Source organism: Oryctolagus cuniculus, chromosome 1 (assembly GCF_051225735.1).
Source record: "Oryctolagus cuniculus isolate XC-2025 breed Fujian yellow rabbit chromosome 1, ASM5122573v1, whole genome shotgun sequence".
Lineage (NCBI taxonomy): Eukaryota > Metazoa > Chordata > Mammalia > Lagomorpha > Leporidae > Oryctolagus > Oryctolagus cuniculus.
The window spans coordinates 30682571-30706712 of NC_142867.1; the positions used below are offsets into that span (position 1 = coordinate 30682571).

The window sequence follows — 24142 nt, forward strand, 5'->3', positions numbered from 1 at the left end:
TCTCTCTTTGTGTAACTCTGACTTTCAAATAAATAAAATAAATCTTTAAAAAGAGGTGACCAGCCTTAAAAAAAAAAAAACCTACAAGTACTAGGGCAGTCATTTGACATATTCGTTAAGAACCATTTGAGATGCCCATATCAGAGTGCCTGGGTTTTAGTCCCAGCTCCACTTCGGAATCCAGCTTCCAGGGAGCCAGTGCTGTGGATAGTAGGTTAAGCCTCTGCATGTGGTGCTGGCTTCCCTTATGGGTGCCAGTTTGTGTCCTGGCTGCTCCTCTTCTGAATTAGCTCTCTGCTGTGGCCTTGGAAAGTAGTAGAAGGTGACCCAAGTTCTTGGGCCCCTATGTTGGAGACCTGGAAGAAGGTCTTGGCTCCTGGGTTTCAGACCGGCCCAGCTCTGGCCATTGTGGCCATTTGGGGAGTAAACCAGCAGATGGAAGACCTTTCTCTCTGTCTTTCCCTCTCTCTGTCTGTAACTCTACCTCTTAAATAAATAAATAAATTTTAAAGAAAGAATCCAGCTTCCCGCTAATGCACATTCCGGGAGGCAGCAGGTGATGACTCAAGTGCTTGGGTCCCTGCTGCCCACATGGGAGACCCAGAGTGAGTGCTGAGTTCCAGGCTTCAGCCTGGCTCAGCCCCAGGTGTTTCAGACATTTGGGAAATGTAGCAGAGGATGGGAGATCCTTGTCCCTCTACATATCTCTCTGTATTTCTCTGTCTCTTTCTCTGTCTCTCTGCCTCTCAAATACATTTGAAAAATATTAAATGCCATTTTACAAAGAAATGGTAAATGTGTGAGGTATAGGATATACTAATTATACATAATTAAAACACCTCGTAGACATGTACTGAAACATCACTATACCCCATTGATATGTATAATTATTATACAAATTGACAATAAAATAAAACAAAAATGTGAAATGCCATTCTGGTGTCACATGGAGCATAGACTTATATTAGAGAGTCCCAGGTGGGGGAAGAGGGTTAGGGGGATGAATTACAACAGGCTGGAGAAGGGGTGCTCCCTACAGTCCCCCCCGTGTAATATGCTGCCCTGCAGCCAGCCTGCTTATGAGGATGCCTTCACTTCCTTTGGAGTGATGGACACAAACTGGGCACCAAGTGTGTTCTTAGCTTTTGGAAATTTCACTCTGGGACTGCAGCTCCTGGGAGTTGAGCTAGAAGAAGTCAGAGTAGGAGGAGCCTCTGGGAAGCACAGAGTTGGGCCTGCTGCCTGTGCGCAGCCAAGGCATGCTCCCTGCAAGGAGACACCACCCTTCCTCTCAGTCTGAAGACAGGACCAGGAAGCAGGCAGGCACGTGCTCCCGCCTTGGAAGGAGTTTCTGTGGTACTGGCCTGCTCTGGCTTTATGGCCACTCTTTGCATACAGCTGCTCAGGCCAAGGGGCAATATCTGCCACCCTGGGGTAGAGGGCTTAGCCCTTTTTACCCATTCCCATCCCAATCCCACCCATTCAGGACAAAATTCATCCACTGGCCTTAGTTCCTGCATTCAGCCCAAGGTCAAGGTCCTTCTGTGGTAGGGAGACCTGACGAACAATGGTATAGAATAGGATCATTAATCTCAGGGTGATGGTGTGTGCAGATTCCTTAAACTTGGTTGGAAAACTCTGAAGAGGACTTGAGGCATGGAAACTATTCTAATAGCCTGGCATGGCATTGCCAGACAGAAGGGGTCATGAGTGGCCTCTTCTGTGTCCATTTAATATCGCTTTTAATATTAATATTAAATTAATATTAATAATCAATTTTAATATCGTTTCTCTTAAGTGGAGGGGACTTCCTGACTGGACTGAGATGTCAGGGGGAAGGTGTGCTGTCCTCAGGGTAGAGGCTGCCTTAAACAGTGGCAGCACCAGGCTTGTCCAAGTCAGGTCCTGTGTCTTTGAGAGCATGAAGGTCTCCTGCTTACTGTTCAGAGCTGGCTTTGGACTAAGGCTGAGGTTTCTACAAGAGAAGTTGGCTGGAAGGTGAGGCCTGACAACATAAAATCAAACCCAGCCATAGAGACCATGGGGGTTGTTTTTTTCCAGGGAGTTCAGTGATCTGTGTGTGAGAATGCTTCAAAAACTTTGTGGGAAAATGGTATCAAAGCATAAGGTTACTAGAGTGCAAAAGTTCCTGAAACTCATGCAGAGTTTTTTTCCCTTGAAAATGCACATTCTGGCCAGCGCCGCAGCTCACTAAGCTAATCCTTCACCTTGTGGCGCCGGCACACCGGGTTCTAGTCCCGGTCAGGGTGCCCAATTCTGTCCCGGTTGCCCCTCTTCCAGGCCAGCTCTCTGATGTGGCCCGGGAGCGCAGTGGAGGATGGCCCAAGTGCTTGGGCCCTGCACCCCATGGGAGACCAGGATAAGTACCTGGCTCCTGCCATCGGATCAGCGCGGTGCACTGGCTGCAGCGCGCTGGCCAAGGCGGCCATTGGAGGGTGAACCAACAGCAAAAGGAAGACCTTTTTCTCTGTGTCTCTCACTGTCCACTCTACCTGTCAAAAATAAAAAAAAATTTTAAAAAAAGAAAATGCACATTCTGTGAACTTACAAGTACCCTCATGTATTTGGTTGGCTGGTACCTGTGAGCAGCACTGGCTGCCGAGCCCTCTGATTGCTACAAGGTTACTATGGGCAATGAGGCAGATGAGGTTCCTATCCCATGGAGCACACGTACATTCAAGGGGTGTGAGATAGACCAAAACAAACACTGGGTAAGCATGCAAGAGACTTAAAAAAATGAGGGCTAGAGGCGAGATGGAAGGCTAACTAAGAACGAGGGGAGATGATTGAGAAGATGATGGGGGGTCCGAGTGGACTGGCCTAAGAAGAACTGAGGAAAGAGCCTTCTAAGCAGTGGCACAGACTTGCAAGGGCTAGGAAGAGTTTCGTGGGTTCAGAGAAGAGAAGGGAGGCCTATGTGAGCCAGCATGTGGGGAATAGGCATGGTGATGGAAGAGGGCAAAACATAGTTCAGGTAGGATCTGACCGCCCAAGGTAAGACTTGGGTTTTCATTCTGTGGTTTGGGGCAAGAGGATGATACTGTTGTATTAAAAAAAAAATCTGGCAGTTATAGTTCCAGATAGAGCTGTAGGAAGCTACTTACCTCTATCTTGCAGATAGCTAAGAAGAAAGGCGGGAAGGTGAGATAGGAGGCCTCTGCAGGTGTTAAGATGAGAGGTGGTGGTAGATTGGAGTCAGCACCCAGATTGTCCAGTGGTCCAACCTACACAGGCTGTGGATCAAGCTCTCAGGCAGGGCTGATCCTTGTTCCTATCTCTTTGCTTTCAACATAAGCCAGTGGGGCCCGTGTTGAAGCTGGGCTTTGGTGTCAGACATGACTCATTTTGAATCGTGCTTCAGCAACAAGCAGTGCACTTGTGGTTTGGTTGCTTATCCCTGTGAGCCTCAGGGGGTTACCATAGCTGTAAGAGGCTGTAGATGTGCAGTCTCCAGCACCTAACCCTGGTGGTGTCCATCTGTTTAGGTCCATGGCTGCTACTCCATTTAACCCAAGCTGTGGCTTCTTGGAATTCTCAGGACAGGTCGACAGTTGGCTTTGGTCACCTCCCTTTGCAGAGAGCATAATTCTGTTGTTCACGGAAGCTTCCATTCAGATCACGCCTGGATCTTGTCTTCATACCAGTGCCCAGACCGAAGGGCCAGTGTGCCTCCTGTTCTTCCCCAAGACAGCTGGCTTCCTCTCCCTGCACAGTGCATGTGGCCAGGCTAGAACAGAGGGCACCCGCTTCACTTCAGAGAGTGCTGACCCCCTTTTCTTCCATTCTGGCACACTGATCCATTCAGCATTGCTTACAGTTGGGCCCAGCTGCAGTGGGATCAGAGCCGCGCAGTTTAACACACAGCACAGGTGGTGGAAAGAGCCCAGCGGGGGTCAGACCCCCTGAGCTGAAGTCCCAGCTTTGCCAATGAAGCTCTGACATCCATCAAGTCCCCTGACTCGCATCTTCTTCCGCATCTATTCAGGGTTCTGCCATCTGCTACCTACTACGTGCCGGCACTGACAGCCTAGGGTTCTGCCTAAGTTCTATTTTAATGCCTTTAGAGGTGATATTTTTAGGGGCTCAGTTGTGAATTTTCACAGCACTCTGCAGGCAGGGTGCCCAACACCTTTAAAAATAGGGCCCCAGCTACGGATGTTGAGGAATAGCATGAGGGGTGCCGTGGAAGTCATCCGCTCTGAAATGCGTGGGGAATGTCATGCAAGGCTTGGCTTGGCAGCACTGCACAGAAGGAGCGGGTGTCTTCCCATCCTGCATGTGGATCTGAAATGTCAGCAGATGCTCCTTCCATGGTGACAGCTGGAAGCTGACACAGCTGGTACCCTGGTGAGGATGGCCAACAGAGCCAAAAAAGGGTCTCAAAGTCAGCCTGTGGTAGCTGTGTCTAACACAGAGCAGGCAGCAGGAACACAGGTAGATTGTTAGTTGCTGATCTGATCCCTGCCAGAGCTGTGTCCTTTTGTCCTTGAGCAGACCCAGGGCCCAGCACAGGGGTCAGGGCTCAGGGCTCAGGAATGACCACCTAACTGAGTCTCACAACCACTGCTGGACTGGGCTGCATGTAGTCCATTTACAATTTCCCTTTATGTTTTATAATTATCTTGTCATTAGTACAGTTGTATCCCACTGTGTGTGGTTGGTAAAAAGACCATTTTGTTAAGCGTAAACATATGAACTGTTTCCCAAATTTCATAATTTCATTGTTTAACCTGTTGGGAACCTTCGAATAGATGAAGGGCAGGGCTTTTGTTGACTTGTTAGACCAAACCTCATCTTGATGCTTTTTCCCTTGCACTGCATTAGATTCAGACAGTGACGAAGAAGGTGCTGGTGGCTCCTCCATCAGACGAGGAGGCCAATGCAACCAACGCGGTCATCTCCCTGTTGAACGAGACTGTGACTGAGGTCCCCGAGGAAACTAAGATGGTTATCAAGAAAGGCCTGGAGTTCAAGGATGGGATGAACGTCTTGGGTAGGTTGTGTGGTCCACCTACCTGGGGAGGTGCCTCTGCTGCCCTGACAGTGGCCAGCTTTTCCTGTACCTCTTCACCCGCCCTGCACCTTCTCAGAATGTGGTGACACTGATGCCCTCTAGGTGGAGCAGGAGGTCTCTCTGGGGAGTGATTTGAGGCTCACTGAGACTGAAGCTGAGCTGATTAAGGAAGAGTGAGCCCGGGAGGGGACATGGGGGCTAGAGGCCAGGTATGTGCAGAGAGGGGGCTGATATTTGCTGTGCACATTCCCTGAGTGTGGGGCATCTACAGGTCACTTTCTTGGACTCTGCATTTTCTTGAATGATGCACCCATTTGTAACACTTCTTAAGCACTTTTTTTGAGCTGCCCTTTTGTTACGCGTCTATGCTAGGCATAGGAGCCATCCCACCAACATTCACAGCCTGGAAACAAAAACAAAGCTCCCCATGCTGTAATGTGTTGGTGTTGTTGGCTAGAGGAGCTTTACAGATTATCTTGTGTGACTTGTGAGATTCCCATAAACCTGTCTCCCCAGCCTTAGCATGCCTTCCTGTTGTGGCTTTGTGGTTGGACACACATGGATTTGGCTCCTTGGGGAACTTGTGCTGGTTATCTGACCAGGGGCAAGTCACCCCACTTCCCTGAGCTTCACTTGTACGATGGACGTGGGATTGGCATCTGTTTTGTAGATCACCGTGAGGATTGAATGAGATGCATAGAGAGCACAGTAGAGCAAGCTCTGTGCTCTATTCACGTGAGCAGGATCATGATGAAAACAGGTAGAGAACCGAGGAGATCAAAAAGAAAACACCCCCACGAGTTTCCATCACGTGAATGGCTCCACCTGGCCTGGTTTACTCCCTATTCACCCAGCTATGGGGATTCACTCTCCCCATAACCACTACCTGCCATTACAGTGGTATCCCTAACACAAGAAAGAGGGACATTTGCCCCTAAGTTGGGAGAACTGGGGAATATGACTTTCCAGGCAAGATTTCTAAGTATTCTGGTGAGAGCTGTTTAGAATTGGGTGAGTTCTGGGGCCCTTCCTTTTTCTCCTTGATTGGGTTGTCAGATAAAATGTAGGATGTCCAGTTAAATTTAAAGTTTAGCTAAATACCAAATAATTTTTAATGTAAGTATGATGGTACTTCGAATAGCTCATGGAAAAATGGAGTTAAAGGATATGTTTGTTTTGGTGCAAAAATTTTTGTGAAATTCATGCATATTTTTCTCACAAATATACATTATCCATGAACTTTGTGAAATATCCTCTTATATCTCAAGTGTTGCATGGAACATACTAATACTAAAATTGAAATTAAAAAAATCACCATTTAGCTGAAAATCAGAGGTAATTGAGTATTCTGTTTATCTCTTCTAAATTGGTGACCCTACTTCTAATCCATCCAGAATGAAAGAGAGAAAGAGGCAGAGGGAGCGTGATTGTACTGAGAAGCAGAAGTGGATCTTTTTGTTTGGCCTGGGAGAAAGCAGGTTGGGTCAGTGAGAGTGAGGGAGGAGATAAGCTGACTTGGTTGCCAGGCAATGGAAGATCAATAAACACTGTTGACAATCACTTGGAGGTGAGAGGTGGAAGGAGGGAAAAGAAAGAGGGAGAGTTCCTCTAGAAGAGGTTTTGTAAGTCTTCAGGATTCACCTCTGAGCAGCTGTCTGTCCCAATGCCCAGAAGTCTATGACCTTTCCACGTCTTTCCCAACTCGCCCCTGGTCCCGTCTGGCAGGTAGTACTACAGCCCCAGCCCACCCCCTTTGTTGAAGTGCCTCCCCAGTTTTCTACACATTTAGGTGGAAGTTAAGGCCATGGTGCAACGGGGCCAAGGTCCTGGAGTGAATCATTAGAAGACTTTGCTGGTCATTTCCAATGTCTCGGTGGATTCTGGGAAGTCACATGACCTTTGGCTGCATGGGGAGTTTCGACACAACCCCAGTGACCCAGTCTAAGAAGGCTTTGTTCAAGTGAAACCTGCCCCCCCCCCCATTCCAGTGAATGATTTCAGTTAGGCAGTGTTTACAGAGGGAAATGACAAGTTGCAGCTTTCCATCCAAGTGCAGGTCGAGGCTCTGGAAAGCCAAGGGAAGTTAGACTGCTGAAACACTTCCCATTTTTGACAATCAAGGCTGAAATAAGGTTCTTTCCATGTTCTTCCAAGGGTGGAGATGGTGGCTTTTTTTTTTTTTTTTTTTTTTTTTTTTTTGTTACTGCTGTTTTTCTCTTTCTGCTTTTTGGCTTTGGAAAGTCCCATGGATTAAGCACTGCAGTAAAGGAGATACAACCCTGCTTCTGGCCTCCCCTCTCTTCAAGGGCCTCTTTCTCTCCTAAAAGACTTCCAGAACCAATTCTCAGCTCTGCCTTAATGCCAACTGCTAAAATCAACTCCACCTGCTCCCCCCACAATCTATTCGTGTCCTCAGCTATGGCCAGTTTCTGCTGTTTCTGAAGAGTTTTTTTAATTCTAGTTCTTTACACATTTTCTCTTAAAATGTTCAGATGGTATTAGCCAAGCAATAGTAGCTACCCTCAGCCAGAATGTTCACAGATTGATTGTTTTTCGCCCTGTACCTAAAACACTTCTCTCTAATAGTTTTGAGAGAAGGGCTGAGGAATAACCTGAAATTGATTTCATCCATTACTGCAGGGCCAGCCCACCCTGTCTTGAATCTAATCTTTGCTAAGCCCTTGTCTCTCCAGAGCCAGTAACTCACTTGTGAAGTCACCCATCAGTCTTTCTGGCCAGAAGCTAAAGAGAGAGGGATTAAATTCCAAGTATTAACAATGTCAGGTACAAGCGCTGGATTCTTTTTGCTGAACAGTAAATGAATCCAGCCAAGGACAGTCACACTATCTGGGGTATACAGGGGTTGATGCTTTAGGTGAGTATGAAAGGGTCAAGTCAGAAGTTCAGAGAGAAAGGAGTCCCTTCTAAGAGAATCAAATTATAATGCTATGATTTAACCTGATACTGGTCAAGACTCCAGGTATAACTGGACACAAGAGGAAACTTGATATAATAGGGAGGGACTAGAAATTAGGCCAAACGGAGATAAGGTAGGTGTGGGGAAGAGGAGGGAGGGAGACGGAAGGGACAGTGGCTCATCAGAGTCAGAGAGAAAGCCAGGTGGGGAAGCAAAGTCCCGTAGCAAGGCTTAACGACGCTGATTTTTAGGATACACTGGTAGTCAGAATTAGGGCCCCAAGACTGACAATCTTGGTTGAGGGGTCAGGGAGCACATGGTGATTGGCAATCAGAAATCCAGATGCCCCCACCTCCAAGGCAATGCCGGAGGTACGTGCCAGCCACGTAGTGTGTCCCAGCCCCTGAGTGGGTCAGGCTGAGATATTGAAGGAGGAGGGAGAGTGGGAAAAACTATGGGAACAGGAAGGAGACAATCTTCTGGGTAGAGCAAAGCTAGGCTAAGCCTTGGAGGAACTTAAGCACAGGGCAGGTTCCCAGGACCTCAGATGCAGGGCTTGAGGCAAAAACCAACACAGAAATAAGACCCGAGGCTGAGTATTGGACTTGGCCCAGGACCTAGTGCAATTTGATGCTGACGTCAAGAGCTCCTCCAACCATTCCTGCCTGGGGTTAGGATTGCCCCTGGAGGCTAGCATGGGGATGAACTTAGAGATAAAAGTTGGGATGTAAAATGGAGGGGCTAGGAATTAGCTGAATCTGACTGGGGAATCTATTCTGGCTTTATGATCTTAAAAGGTAAATTAATTAAAAAGAAAGCATTCTATGAAAAGAATTATGGTGGATTTGTTAATAATAGGATACATTCAAACAAACTGTATAAATTGGAGTTATCCATGTGCTATGGATTTCTTACTGCTTCCCATTTGATTTCTCAACATTTTTTCTCCTCTTAGGTATATAGGGATAGATCTGCATTTAGTGTTCTCCAAGAGTCAAATATACCAGCCATGCACTAATCTGGGTTAACACAAAAATAATCTGGACATAACCCTAACAAAGTTTTTATTCTCTAATTGGTCTCTGCTGTCCCAATATTAACTCCAAAATTTGTATGATAATCTACCAGTCCCTACAAGTCTTTCCTCATTAATCTCAGTAATAATGGAACCTGCTTACGCATGATTTCTTATGATTACTCAAGTGAGGGGAGAGATGAGAGCACCTTTTAGTTTGGAATGAAAATGAGTTTATTTTCTTCAAGGAAATAACACTGCTTACAGTTTAACTTGCTTGTGTGAAAAAAAGAAATGTTCAGGAAAGTCATAATTATCCAGGGTGGAGAGGTATGTTCAGTGTGAAGTGGACTGCTTTGGTCTTTTAACGCCTACTCCCTAGGGTAGCTGGTGGTGAGAACGTGGATCCATACATTGGGAGTGGTAAAGAATGAGGGAGAAGAAACACACTTTATAATTTGTCCTTCTGTGTTATGTGATTCACCCTACAGGTCTGATAGGGTTTTTCATTGCTTTTGGCATTGCCATGGGGAAGATGGGAGAACAGGCCAAGCTGATGGTGGAATTCTTCAACATTTTGAATGAGATCGTCATGAAGTTAGTGATCATGATCATGTGGTAAGCGGGCCTGTTCTACTTCATCGTAGTGGGGTGGAGAAAGACTTGCGGTCCCCAGAGGATACAGGAGTGCTCCGCTACCACCACCAAGAGTGGCACGGACTGATCAAAGAGCTCTCCATAAAGACATTGAGAAAGGGATGCAAAACTCTTTTTCGGGGCTTCCTCTAAAGCAGGAGTCAGCAAACAATGGTCCTTGGGTCAATGTTGATCCACCACCTGCTCTGTATGAGCTGCAAGTTAAGAATCGGCTTTATGTTTTTGCATGTCCCTCTTAGCTCAGGCAGCTGTAACAAAGTACTGCACACTTGGCACAGTTTTGGAGGGTAGAAACCGAGACCAGGGTGCCAGCATGGCTGGGTTCTGGTGTGGGTCCTCTGCCACACTGCATGTGCACAAATTCTCCTTGTATCGTCACATGGTGGAAAGAGAGTAAGGGAACTGTCAGAGATCTCTTTCATAGACATTGGTTTTGTTTATTCCAGCTGCTATAATAAAATTCCCTTGCGTGGGTAATTTGTAAACAACAAAAATGTATTACTTATAACTCTAGAGGGTGGAAGATCCAAAATCACAGCGCTAGGATATTTGGTGTCTAGTAAGGGCCTATTCTTCATAAATGGTCCCTTCACCTGATGGAAGGCACAAACAAGCTTCCCCAAGCCTTTCTTATAAGGACATTAATCCTGTTTGTGAGTACTTACCTACCAGATGGCCCACTTCCCAGCCAGCACCACTGCCCTCAGGAGATACCAATAATCAAACAGGGGCAGGCACCAATCCTAATCATTAAGGTTCTACACTTAGGATCTAATCATCTTCCCAAAGTTGCACCTCCTAATGCCATCATGACATTGGGGTTAGGATATTAATACAGGGATGCTGGGAGGACATAAACATTCAGTCCATTGCAATGATTTAAAAAAAAAAAAAGCAAGGGGAGGCATTTGGCACAGTAGTTAAGATGCTGCTTGGGATCCCCACATCCCATATTGAAGTGCCTGAGTTCAAGTCCCAATTCCAGCTTCCTGCTAATGGACACCATAGGAGGCAGCAGGTCGTAACTCAAGTACTTAGGTCCCTGCCACTGTGGGATACCTGCATTGGGTTTTGGGCTCCTGGCTTCAGCTCTGACCCAGTCCCAGCTGTTTGGGAATGAACCAGGGGATGGGAGATCACTCTCTGTCTCTCTCTGCCCTTCAAAAAAATAAAATAAATAATTTTAAAAAATCAGAGAAAGAGGCCGGCGCCGTGGCTCAGTAGGCTAATCCTCCACCTTGCAGTGCCGGCAAACCGGGTTCTAGTCCCGGTCGGGGCACCGGATTCTGTCCCGGTTGCCCCTCTTCCAGGCCAGCTCTCTGCTGTGGCCAGGGAGTGCAGAGGAGGATGGCCCAAGTGTTTGGGCCCTGCACCCCATGGGAGACCAGGACAAGCACCTGGCTCCTGCCTTCGGATAGGCGCGGTGCTCCGGCCGCAGCGCGCCGGCTACGGCAGCCATTGGAGGGTGAACCAATGGCAAAGGAAGACCTTTCTCTCTGTCTCTCTCTCTCACTGTCCACTCTGCCTGTCAAAAAAAAAAAAAAATCAGAGAAAAGACTATGCCATGACTCATGAGATTTATACGAAATGCTCAGCTAAGTCCCCTTGATAAAGGTGTCGCAACAGAGTCATTTCTGTTTCTGTCCTGCCTGTGGCTGCTTTGAGGAACACTTTTTTTCTTCATACTATTTGTTGAACTCTTTACTTAGTGTAGGGTTAATCTTAGAGTATAAAGTAAACTGAAAGTAGATGATTATAGAAATTAAGACAGAGAATAAGAGAGGAAGGAGGAGAAAGGATAGGAGTGTGTGTGGGAGGGAGGGTAAGGTGAGAAGTATCACTATGTTCCTAAATCTGTATATAGGAAATACATGAAGTTTATTCATCTTAAATAAAATTTTTTAAATAATAGTTGCCACTGAGACTGCTTAGGCCAAAACACCTGATGTTTCTAATAGCTGGCTCTTTACATATAAAGTTTGCTTATCCTTGTGCTGGAATTATAAAGAAGCAAGTTTGGAAAACTGCTTAGTAATACTAAGGTGGCTCATCAACAACACGAAGTGATAATAATCGCAGAGACTCTAAGATGAACACATGCTACCAGGGACACAGGGTGACCCAGGGAGTGTGGAGGAACTGCAGCTCCCCTGCTCTGGCGTCCAGAAGCACTGCCTTGGACCTTGGCCACTCACGATCCATAGAAAGGAAAAGAGAGGGGCTGTCAGGCCATGAAAGCAAACACAAATTTCCTGAGGATATATTAGAACCATAAGTGCTCTTGGAAATCTGCTCCTATCCAGATTTATAGATGAAAAAATCATGGTCCAGAGACACCAAATGTCAGTTTTTTTTAACACCACTATTGTCATTGTTAAGTCTATTGATTGCTATTTGCCTTTCACCTGCCAAGGTTTTGGTAGGTATTTCAGACCTATTGAATTGAATCCCTACTGAATGTAATCCCAACAACTCTGCAATGATGGTGTTACTATTCCCATTTTACAGAAAGATCATCTGAGGCTTGTTGAGGTGAATGACCTTGCCTATGATTATACAGCTGGGGGAAGAGTCAGAGTTCATATGGTTATCAAAAACCTTGATGCATCAGTGAGTGGGTTTTTCACTTGTTTGTTTGAATCAGCTAAGCAATATTCATATTTAATAGACCTGGCTTGACCAGATCATTGCTTCATTGTACATTTATAACACAAGATGCTACTAAGATAACATGTCTTTTAGAATATTGAAATAATGCTTCAAACTTCCAGGCAATGCTCTATTTCTGAATGTTTTATTTATTTATCTTTTCAAGTGAACATTGAAGGTGATATGATGATGCTGTAAAAAGTGTTGTTGAAGTCCCTTGGACTTATCTGAGTGTACCAAGCCTTTAATAAATGATAACACCCAAAGCAGAACAGGCTTAAACATGAGGATCTTCCCTTGTTGCCTAGAATTCCTAGCAGAGTGTGCATCCCTATTCTGACTATGCTGTTCGTATTTCTGCAAAAAGAGTCCAGTGACATGACTGATGCAGGCAGAATCCTTCCTTCATCCACATCAAGCACTGAGTCCTTACAGGATAAGGAATCTTCTAGAAAATCTGATAAATCCGGCCGGCGCTGCAGCTCACTAGGCTAATCCTCCACCTTGCGGTGCCGGCACACGGGTTCTAGTCCCGGTCAGGGCGCTGGATTCTGTCCCGGTTGCCCCTCTTCCAGGCCAGCTCTCTGCTGTGGCCAGAGAGTGCAGTGGAGGATGGCCCAAGTGCTTGGGCCCTGCACCCCATGGGAGACCAGGACAAGCACCTGGCTCCTGGCTTCGGATCAGCACGGTGCGCCGGCTGCAGCAGCGGCCATTGGAGGGTGACCCAACGGCAAAGGAAGACCTTTCTCTCTGTCTCTCTCTCTCACTGTCCACTCTGCCTTTTTTTTTTTTTACAGGCAGAGTGGACAGTGAGAGAGAGACAGAGAGAGAAAGGTCTTCCTTTGCCGTTGGTTCACCCTCCAATGGCCGCTGCTGCAGCCGGCGCACCGTGCTGATCCGATGGCAGGAGCCAGGATCCAGGTGCTTTTCCTGGTCTCCCATGGGGTGCAGGGCCCAAGCACCTGGGCCATCCTCCACTGCACTCCCTGGCCATAGCAGAGAGCTGGCCTGGAAGAGGGGCAACCGGGACAGAATCCGGCGCCCCGACCGGGACTAGAACCCGGTGTGCCGGCGCCGCAAGGTGGAGGATTAGCCTATTGAGCCATGGCGCCGGCCCCACTCTGCCTTTCAAAAAAAAAAGAAAGAAAATCTGATAAATCAGCAGGAGAAAGTGTAGCCACCTTTCTCCCCAGGGATGAGGGTGATGTGGATTATGAAGCTTCCCATTCGTTGCAACCAGCACTCCTAGGAGCTAGCAGCATGTCCCAGGAGAGGAAGAGCTGTTGTAGGGCAGGAGTGAGACATAGGGAATGATTCTGGAAGCTGTTTGGTGGCCCTGTCCAGGCAGACTGTCAGGAGGGAGTCACAGGACATGAGAGGCCAACTCCACACATTCCTTGCAGTCTGTAGCCCCCTCACCAGCACCAGCATTTGATAACATGTATGTGAGAAAGTTAACAGTCAGCCACTCTGTGACTCTTCAAAGCTTAGCTAATCAGAGTTCTTTTGTATTCCTCTCCAGGTAGTAGTAAGAATAGTAATAGTATAAAAATATAACATTCAGAAGGTAATAATTACTATTAAATTATAATTACCATGTTATGACTAAGAATTATTAATTTCTTGCTATATACAAACTATTATTTCAATGACTATACATGTGTTAATCCATTTACTATTGAGAAAATAATTAGTATTCATTCATAACTAAGATTTGCCAAATACTGGCAATATGCTTAATATTAATATTCTAATTCTTTAACACATATTAACTCTTATTATTATTCCAAGCATTGAATTCAGGATCTTCCTATTATAAGCTGTCAGACTTTGGGCAGTTTCAACAAAACTCAGTCTTCTAATCTGTAAATGAAACAAGTGTAGAATGTGTATCATAGGGTTGCTGCCAGAGTACTTCATGAGAGTTAGCTTTACAGTCATCTTGTTGTTGCCATCACTAACATCAATTCAACCCACATCTGTTGCATCTGCATTCATGACTTCTTTTTTTTTTTTTTTTTTTTTTATTATCCTTTAATCTTTTTTAATAACTAGTTTCTTTTTCTGTTCTTTTTCTTTGAAGTTTATATGTTGAAGAAACGGAATTGTCTATCTTGTAAAATTGCCCGTATTCTGGATTTTGTTGTTTAAATCCCTGTGTTAACATTTTTTTTTAATCTTTTATGTAATGAATATAAATTTCCAAAGTACGACTCATGTGTTACAATGGCTTCCCCCCCCATACCGTCCCTCCCACCCACAACCCTCCCCTTTCCCACTCCCTCTCCCCTTCCATTCACATCAAGATTCATTTTCGATTATCTTAATATACAGAAGATCAGCTTAGTATACCTTAAGTAAGTATTTCAACAGTTTGCTCCCACACAGAAACATAAAGTGAAAAATAATAGATGATTTTTTTTTAAATGATGATAAAATCAGATCAGACCTATTGTCATGTTTAATCCCAGTGAGAGTCAAGTTGGGAATTGATAATTTCTTTCTTTTTTTTTTTTTTTTTTTTTTTTTTTTTACAGAAGATCAGTTTAGTGTACATTAAGTAAAGATTTCAGTCGTTTGCACCCCCATAGAAACACAAAGTGAAATATACTGTTTGAGTACTCGTTATAGCATTAAGCCTCAGTGTACAGCACGTTAAGGACAGAGATCCTACATGAGGAGTAAGTGCACAGTGACTCCTGTTGTTGACTTTACCAATTGACACTCCTGTTTATGGCATCAGTAATCTCCCTATGCTCCAGTTATGAGTTTCCAAGGCTATGGAAGCCCCTTGAGTTCTCCGACTCTTATCTTGTTTAGACACGGTCATAGTCAAAGTGGAGGTTCTCTCCTCCCTTCAGAGAAAGGCACCTCCTTCTTTGAAGACCTGTTCTTTCCACTGGGATCTCACTCACAGAGATCTTTTTGCCAGAGTGTCTTGGCTTTCCATGCCTGAAATACTCTCATGGGCTTTTCAGCCAGATCCGAGTGCCTTTAGGGCTGATTCTGAGGCCAGAGTGCTATTTAGGACATCCGCCATTCTATGAGTCTGCTGAGTATCTCACTTCCCATGTTGGATCACTCTCCCCTTTATTTATTCTATCGGTTAGTGTTAGCAGATACTAGACTTGTTTATGTGCTCCCTTTGACTCTTAGTCCTTTCATTATGATCAATTGTGAACTGAAATTGATCACTTGGAGTAGTGAGATGGCATTGGCACATGCCACCTTGATGGGATTGAATTGGAATCCCCTGGTATGTTTCCAACTCTACCAATTGGGGCAAGTCAGCCCGAGCATGCCCCAAATTATACATCTCTTCCCTCTCTTATTCCCACTCTTATGTTTAACAGGGATCACATTCCAGTTAATTTTCAACACTTAAGAATAACTGTGTGATAATTACAGAATTAAACCAGTCATATTAAGTAGAACAGACAAAAAAAAATACTATGAGGGATAATGTATTAAGTTGTCCGTCAGGGCTATGCTGATCAAGTCACCGTTTCTCATAGTGTCCATTTCACTTCAGGAGGTTTCCTTTTTGGTGTTCAGTCAGTTGTCACCGATCAGGGAGAACATATGGTATTTGTCCCTTTGGGACTGGCTTACTTCACTCAGCATGATGTGTTCCAGATTCCTCCATTTTGTTGCAAATGACTGGATTTCGTTGTTTCTTACTGCGGTATAGTACTCTAAAGAATACATATCCCATAATTTCTTTATCCAGTCTACCGTTGATGGGCATTTAGGTTGGTTCCAGGTCTTGGCTATTGTGAATTGTGCTGCAATAAACATTAGGGTGCAGACCGCTTTTTTCTTTATCAATTTAAACTCCTTTGGGTAAATTCCAAGGAGTGGGATGGCTGGGTCGAACGGTAGGGTTATATTCAGGTTTCTGAGGAATCTCCAGACTGATTTCCATAGTGGCTTGACCAGTTTGCATTCCCACCAACAGTGGGTTAGTGTCCCTTTTTCCCCACATCCTCGCCAGCATCTGTTGTTGGTAGATTTCTGTATGTGAGCCATTCTAACCGGGGTGAGGTGAAACCTCATTGTGGTTTTGATTTGCATTTCCCTGATTGCTAGTGACCTTGAACATTTTTTCATGTGCCTGTTGGCCATTTGGATTTCCTCTTTTGAAAAATGTCTATTGAAGTCCTTGGCCCATCTCTTAAGTGGGTTGTTGGTTTTGTTTTTTTGGAGTTTCTTGATCTCTTTGTAGATTCTGGTTATTAACCCTTTATCTGTTGCATAGTTTGCAAATATTTTTTCCCATTCTGTCGGTTGTCTCTTCACTCTCCTGACTGTTTCTTTTGCAGTACAGAAACTTCTCAATTTGATGCAATCCCAATAGTTGATTTTGGCTTTGACTGTCTGTGCCTCCCGGGTCTTTTCCAGAAATTCTTTGCCTGTGCCAATATCTTGAAGGGTTTCTCCAATGTTCTCTAATAACTTAATGGTGTCAGGACGTAGATTTAGGTCTTTAATCCACGTTGAGTGGATTTTTGTGTAAGGTGTAAGGTAGGGGTCTTGCTTCATGCTTCTGCACGTGGAAATCCAGTTTTCCCAGCACCATTTATTGAATAGACTGTCCTTGCTCCAGGAATTAGTTTTAGATCCTTGATCAAATATAAGTTGGCTGTAGATGTTTGGGTTGATTTCTGGTGTTTCAATTCTGTTCCATTGGTCTATCCATCTGTTTCTGTACCAGTACCATGCTGTTTTGATTACAACTGCCCTGTAGTATGTCCTGAAGTCTGGTATTGTGATGCCTCCGGCTTTGTTTTTGTTGTACAAGATTGCTTTAGCTATTCGAGGTCTCTTGTGCCTCCATATGAATTTCAGCATCATTTTTTCTAGATCTGCGAAGAATGTCTTTGGTATCTTGATTGGGATTGCATTGAATCTATAAATTGCTTTTGGGAGAATGGACATTTTGATGATGTTGATTCTTCCAATCCATGAGCATGGAAGATTTTTCCATTTTTTGGTATCCTCTTCTATTTCTTTCTTTAAGGTTTTGTAATTTTCATCGTAGAGATCTTTAACGTCCTTGGTTAAGTTTATTCCAAGGTATTTGATTGTTTTTGTAGCTATTGTGAATGGGATTGATCTTAGCAGCTCTTTCTCAGTCATGGCATTGCTTGTGTATACAAAGGCTGTTGATTTTTGTGCATTGATTTTATATCCTGCCACTTTGCCAAACTCCTCTATGAGTTCCAATAGTCTCTTAGTAGAGTTCTTTGGATCCTCTAAGTACAGAATCATATCGTCTGCAAAGAGGGATAGTTTGACTTCTTCCTTCTTGATTTGTATTCCTTTGATTTCTTTTTCTTGTCTGATGGCTCTGGCTAAAACTTCCAGAACTATGTTAAATAGCAGTGGTGAGAGTGGGCATCCCTGCCTGGTGCCAGATTTCAGTGGAAATGCTTCCAACTTTTCCCCATTCAATAGGATGCTGGCTGTGGGTTTTTTATAAATTGCTTTGATTATATTGAGGAATGTTCCTTCTATACCCAATTTGCTTAGAGTTTTCATCATGAAAGGGTGTTGAATTTTATCAAATGCTTTCTCTGCATCAATTGAGATAATCATATGGTTTTTCTTCTGCAGTCTGTTAATGTGGTGAATCACATTGATTGATTTGCGAATGTTGAACCATCCCTGCATACCAGGGATGAATCCCACTTGGTCTGGGTGGATGATTTTCCTGATGTGTTGTTGTATTCTATTGGCCAGAATTTTATTGAGGATTTTTGCGTCTATGTTCATCAGGGATATTGGTCTGTAATTTTCTTTCAGTGCTGCATCTTTCTCTGGCTTAGGGATTAAGGTGATGCTGGCTTCATAGAAAGAATTTGGGAGGATTCCCTCTTTTTCGATTGTTCTGAATAGTTTGAGAAGAAATGGGATTAGTTCTTCTTTAAATGTCTGGTAGAATTCAGCAGTGAATCCATCTGGTCCTGGGCTTTTCTTTGTTGGGAGGGCCTTTATTACTGTTTCAATTTCTGTTTCAGTTATGGGTCTATTTAGGTTTTCAATGTCTTCATGGTTCAATTTTGGTAGATTGCATGTGTCCAGGAATCTATCCATTTCTGATAGGTTTTCCTGTTTGCTGGCATACAGGTCCTTGTAGTAATTTCTGATGATTCTTTTTATTTCTGTGGTGTCTGTTGTTACGTTTCCTTTTTCATCTCTGATTTTATTGATTTGGGTCTTTTCTTTTCTTTTTTTAGTTAGTTGGGCCAATGGGGTGTCAATTTTGTTTATTTTTTCAAAAAACCAGCTTCTCGCTTGGCTGATTTTTTGTAATGTTTTTTTGGATTCAATCCTGTTAATTTCTTCTCTGATTTTAATTATTTCTCTTCTCCTACTAGATTTGGGTTTGGTTTGCTGCAGTTTTTCTAGGTCCTTGAGGTGCGCTGAAAGCTCATTTGTTTGGTACCTTTCCAATTTCTTGGTATAGGCACCTATTGCTATAAATTTGCCTCTCAATACTGCTTTTGCTGTATCCCATAAGTTTTGATATGTTGTGTTGTTGTCTTCATTTACTTTCAGAAAGTTTTTGATTTCTCTTTTGATTTCTTGAATGACCCAGTGTTCATTCAGGAGCATGTTGTTCAGTCTCCATGTGTTTGCATACTTTCTGGGGTTTCCTGAGTTGCTAATTTCCAGCTTCATCCCGCTGTGGTCTGAGAAGCTGCATGGTATGATTCTAATTCTTTTAAATTTGCTGAGACTTGCTTTATGGCCTAGTATGTGATCAATCCTAGAGAAGGTTCCATGCGCTGCTGAGAAGAATGTGAAGTCTGTAGATGTAGGGTTGAAAGTTCTGTAGATATCTGTTAGATCCATTTGGGCAATAGTGTCAATTAAATCTGCTGTTTCCTTGTTGATCTTCTGTCCGGATGATCTGTCTATTTCTGAGAGTGGAGTATTGAAGTCCCCCAGTACTATTGTATTGGAATCTAAATCTCCCTTTAAGTCCCTTAACATATCTTTTAAATAGACCGGTGCCCTGTAATTAGGTGCATATACATTTATAATAGTTACATCTTCCTGTTGAATTGAACCCTTAATCATTATATAGTGTCCCTCTTTGTCTCTCTTAACAGTTTTTGTATTAAAGTTTATTTTGTCTGATATTAATATGGCTACACCTGCTTTTTTTTGGTTTCTGTTGGCATGGAATATCTTTTTCCAACCTTTCACTTTCAGTCTGCATGCCTCTTTGTTAGAGAGATGTGTTTCTTGTAGGCAACAAATAGTTGGGTTGTGTTCTGTGAGCCAGTCAGCCAAACGGTGTCTTTTAACTGAAGAATTCAGACCATTAATGTTCAATGTGACAATTGATACGTAGTGACTTTGCCCTGCCATTTTCCCGGAAATATTTTCTAGTATATGCTTTGAGCTTCCCATGCTCTTTTACTGGTAGGTGTTCTTCCTTTCCCTTCTTTCATATTGATGGCCGTGTTTCTGTGTTTCTGAGTGTAGCACATCTTTAAGTATCTTTTGCAGGGCCGGATGAGTGGCCACAAAGTCCTTCAATTTCTGTTTGCTATGAAAGGTCTTTATTTCACCTTCATTCACAAATGAGAGCTTGGCAGGATATAATATTCTGGGCTGGCAATTTTTCTCTCTTAGCACCTGTGCTATGTCTCGCCATTCCCTCCTGGCTTGTAGGGTTTCTGATGAGAAGTCAGCTGTGAGTCTGATTGGAGATCCTCTGAGAGTGATCTGACGTTTCTCTCTTGCACATTTTAGGATCTTTTCTTTATGTTTCACTGTGGTAAGTTTAATTACCACGTGTCGTGGTGAGGATCTCTTTTGGTCATGTTTATTGGGGGTTCTATGAGCTTCCTGTACTAGGATATCTCTGTCCTTCTCCAAACCTGGAAAGTTCTCTGCTAGTATCTCACTAAAAAGGCCTTCCAATCCTTTCTCTCTCTCCATGCCTTCAGGAACTCCTAGAACTCGAATGTTGGTTTTTTTAATAGTATCCTGTAGATTCCCAACAATATTTTTTAGGTTTCTAATTTCCTCTTCTTTTCTTTGGTTTGACTGTATGTTTTCCTGTGCTCTATCTTCTAAGTCCGATATTCTCTCTTCTGCTTCACCCATTCTGTTTTTAAGGCTTTCTAATGTGTTTGTCATTTGATCTATTGAGCTCTTCATTTCATTTTGATTTCTCTTGACTATTACACTTTCCTGTTCTACTAGTTTCTGAGTTTCATTTTGACTCTTCCTTAAAATTTCATTTTCACGAGAGAGATTTTCAATCTTGTCCATTAAGGATTTCTGTAGTTCAAGGATTTGCTTTTGAAAACTTCTAAATGTTCTTATCATAAATTTTTTGAAATCCGTATCTTGCATTTCTTCTATCTCATCATCTTCATACTCTTGGCTTGGGGTGTTTTGCTTATTTGGAGGCATCATAGTGTCATCGTTGATCTTGCTCCCTCTATTTCTGTGTTTGTTACTAGGCATAGTTAATTCTTCTTGCGTCACTGTGCGTTTTTTTTTTTTTTATACTGTGTCCGTGTTAAGTGGACTGCCTGCTGTTGGAGGAGCCTTGGAGGCTTGAGATGGGTGCGGCCTGAGAGCTCTGCCTGGTTCTTCCTGGTTAAGGGTGTGCAAAGGTGACACCCTCAGGTTATGCCTGGTAAATCTCTCTCTTTTTATTTATTTATTTATTTTATTTATTCAGGGGGTAAGTAACACCGCAGGGCAGGGCTGTGCAGCATTGATGGTATTTAGCTTCCAGTCTTTGGCTCCTCTGGACTCCCACTGGGTTGCCTAGGCTACTGAATTGTAGTGACTCAGTTCCTTAACTCTCCCCCATTGATATGTAAATCCAAAGAGGAGGCCTGCTCTTTGTCTCTTGTGAATTCTTCAAGCGTTGCAGCCTTGTAACCTTTGCAAGGTTAGGGGGAAGAGAAACCCCGAAGCTTTTTTTTTTCCTTCTTTCTGGTAGTGAGTTTGCTGCACTTTCCGGCCCCCCTCTAGATTCTGACCCCCGTTTCCCCACCAATGTCTCGGGTTATTGAGCTCACCTCCCCTTCCAGCGCCGATGTGTGGACTCGGAGCCCTGAGCGTCCCAAGTCTCCCCGCTGTTGTCTGTGTGGCATGCACTCCCCTTGGAGCACTGGGGCTTCTGTGGCTCTGTCCCGCGACTTGGCTTCCGCGCGGTGGGTGACCTTGTTCTCCCAGTAGGTCCTCCGATTCACGATTCCCGTGCAATTTTTTCCTGGTTCTTTTTTCTGCGGCTACCGTAACTCCCCTTTTATTAAACTAAATTTTCCCGGACTATCAGTGCGCGCCCTCACTATTCCGCCATCTTGGCTCCGCCCCATTCATGACTTCTTTAAGAAGCCTGAAAAACCCCTTAACTTCCATGTGATTTTCCATATCCTCATTCTTTTGCTAAGCTCTTCAAAATGTTTTTTTTTGAAAATCTGAAAAACGTAAACAGAAAGTAAAACTTTTTATAGTCTATCACTGTAAAAAACCTAAATGAGAAAAGCTCTGTTCACCCTTCCAATTCTCCCTCCCAGCTAACCCCTCACCATCCATCCACACTGTTAAAGAAAAAATTAACCAATGACTCTTGTTACAGTATGGTAAGGAAGACTTTGTTTAGGAACATCTCAGTAGACACAGGGACCACTGCAATGGGGCATTGCGTTTGTGGAGAAAGATTCGGCTCACCAGCCAATTCCTCCAGCAGAAGTGTTCTCCCCTCAGCTCCTCACCAAGCTGCCTGCCTCTCAGTCTTTTTTTTTTCTTTTAATTTTCATATTATTTGAAAGGCAGAGAGACAGAGATAGAGACACAGAGAGAGTGAGCAAGAGTAAGAGTAAGTGGGAATTTATAGCCACTGAGCAAGGTAGGGTTCACAAATGGAAAATGACTAAAAGGCAACACTGAGGGTAAGGGGGATTCTGGCTAACAGAGTTCTTGCTGAAGACAGGTCAGGGTGATCAGACACTGCCTGGTGGATGGAGGAAGATGAAGAACCTGATCAGATGTCTAGGGTACAGGAGTTCAGGGCATCAGTTAAGAAACCACTTGAAACACCTTCATCTCATATCAGAGTCTCACTCTTTTTTCTAGTTTCCTGTGAATGTGCATCGTGGGAGGCATTGGGTGCTTGTATCCCTGCCGCCCATGTGTGATATCCAGATTGAGTTCTTGACTTTGGCTTAGACTTGGCCCAGCTCTGGCTAGTAAGAGCATTTGGGAAATGAACAAGAAGATGGGAGATCTCTCTCTCTCTCTCTCATAAATAAATAAATAGACAAGTAAACAAATAAGAAATACAGGGTAATCAGATACTGAGGGTAGGGGGTTTCTTGCTGAACTGACTTACAGACCTCTGTGCTACAACCTGAATTTTTCTAAGGAAGGACACACATGGGCACAGAAGGGCCAGGAGCCTGACCAAAATTTGCTCAAGCACAGAATCTGTAAATCCATCCATTATTTTATCCAATAGAATAAGACAGAGAAAGGTTCCTGCTCTCAGGAAACATTCTAGTGAAAAGAGAAAGGAGCCAACACAAGGAAGAAACTCAGAATTTAACTAGTAAAATGTGCTACAAGACAGGTACAACAGATTACTGGGAGAACGGAAGTGAGGAGCCAGGCAGGGCTGTCTGGGAATGTGATTCGATGAAGATCTGAAGAGTCAGATATGGGGCATACCTTTGGCACAGTGCTTAAGATGCCTTCATCCCGTATCTGAGTATTGTGGTTTGGGTCCTGGCTATGCTAATTGCAATTCCCTGCTAATGTTCACCCTTGGGAGGCAGAGGGTAATTTGGTCCTTTTGCAATGCATGTGGGAGATTTGGATGGAGCTCCTGGCTCTTGGCTTCAGCCTGGTCCAGCCCAAGCTGTTGCGGATTTGGGGAGTGAACCAGTATATGGGAGATCCCCCCACCCCGTTTCTGCCTATCTCTGTCTCTCAGTCTTTCAAATAGTATGAAGATTAAAAGAAAAAAAAAGACTGAGAGGCAGGCAGCTTGGTGAGGAGCTGAGGGGAGAACTCTTCTGTTGGAGGAATTGGCTGGTGGAGCATGTTCGAGGATGAGAACAAAGTTTGGGAGTGGCTGGAGCACATTGCTTGATAAGAGGAGATGGAAGGCTGGGAGGCAGAGAGGTGGGTAGGGGACAGATCCCTGAAGGCCCAGCAGGCCAGTGCAATGACTTGGGGTTTAATTTACTTGCAAAAGGGAGTCCCTGACAGGTAACAAGGCGGGCTGCATGAAATACTGGTTAAAACACATCAAAATTACTTGGAGAATCTATTAGCATACAAATGCCTCAAGGCCAGCTCCAGGGGAATCTGAACCTGTAGGTCCCCATGAGCCCAAGGAATCTATATTCGTTGTTAACTGGCAGGTGGGTGATTGTGATGTGGGTGGTGCATGGTACACAGAAACCCTGACTGAATTCTGGGTATGTTCAGTGCTGTCATGAGCCTGTGTTTGTGGAGCTGAGACCACCCCTGTGAGGGGTCTGTGAGTGGAACTCCTAGGCTGATAAGTGTTGACCTTCTAAGTGAGTGGAAGTTTGATTGGACAATACCACTGGAAGAAAGATCCAGCACACCAGTCCTGGACGAGTTAGTGGCCTTGAAAACAGTGCACAGAGCTGGAATAGGAGCAACCTTGGTGCAGCATGGAAGTCATTCCCTGACCTAGCTCTAGTGTCATGGCCTTCTAATTTAGAAATGGGCCCACTGATTCCTGAGTATCATTTGGCTTTGGAGCTCTCTGTGGAGCTGTCAGCCTCTATATTTTGGTGGGTAGCTTTGACTATGACCTTGGACCCTGGGTATTTGCCCTTCATTTTCCATGGAATGT

General features: G+C 44.2%; 1 protein-coding gene across 4 annotated transcripts in view; it reads left to right on the forward strand.

Moving 5' to 3' along the window:
* The window catches only part of SLC1A2 (solute carrier family 1 member 2), a 168423-nt gene that overhangs the window by 103255 nt on the left and 41026 nt on the right, over window positions 1–24142 (forward strand). For all 4 annotated transcript variants that reach the window (XM_008269754.5, XM_051825964.3, XM_089309686.1 and 1 more), the window contains exons 5-6: window positions 4846–5014; window positions 9459–9585. In XM_008269754.5, the coding sequence (XP_008267976.1) occupies window positions 4846–5014; window positions 9459–9585 (296 nt within the window). The remainder of the gene's footprint in view (window positions 1–4845; window positions 5015–9458; window positions 9586–24142) is intronic.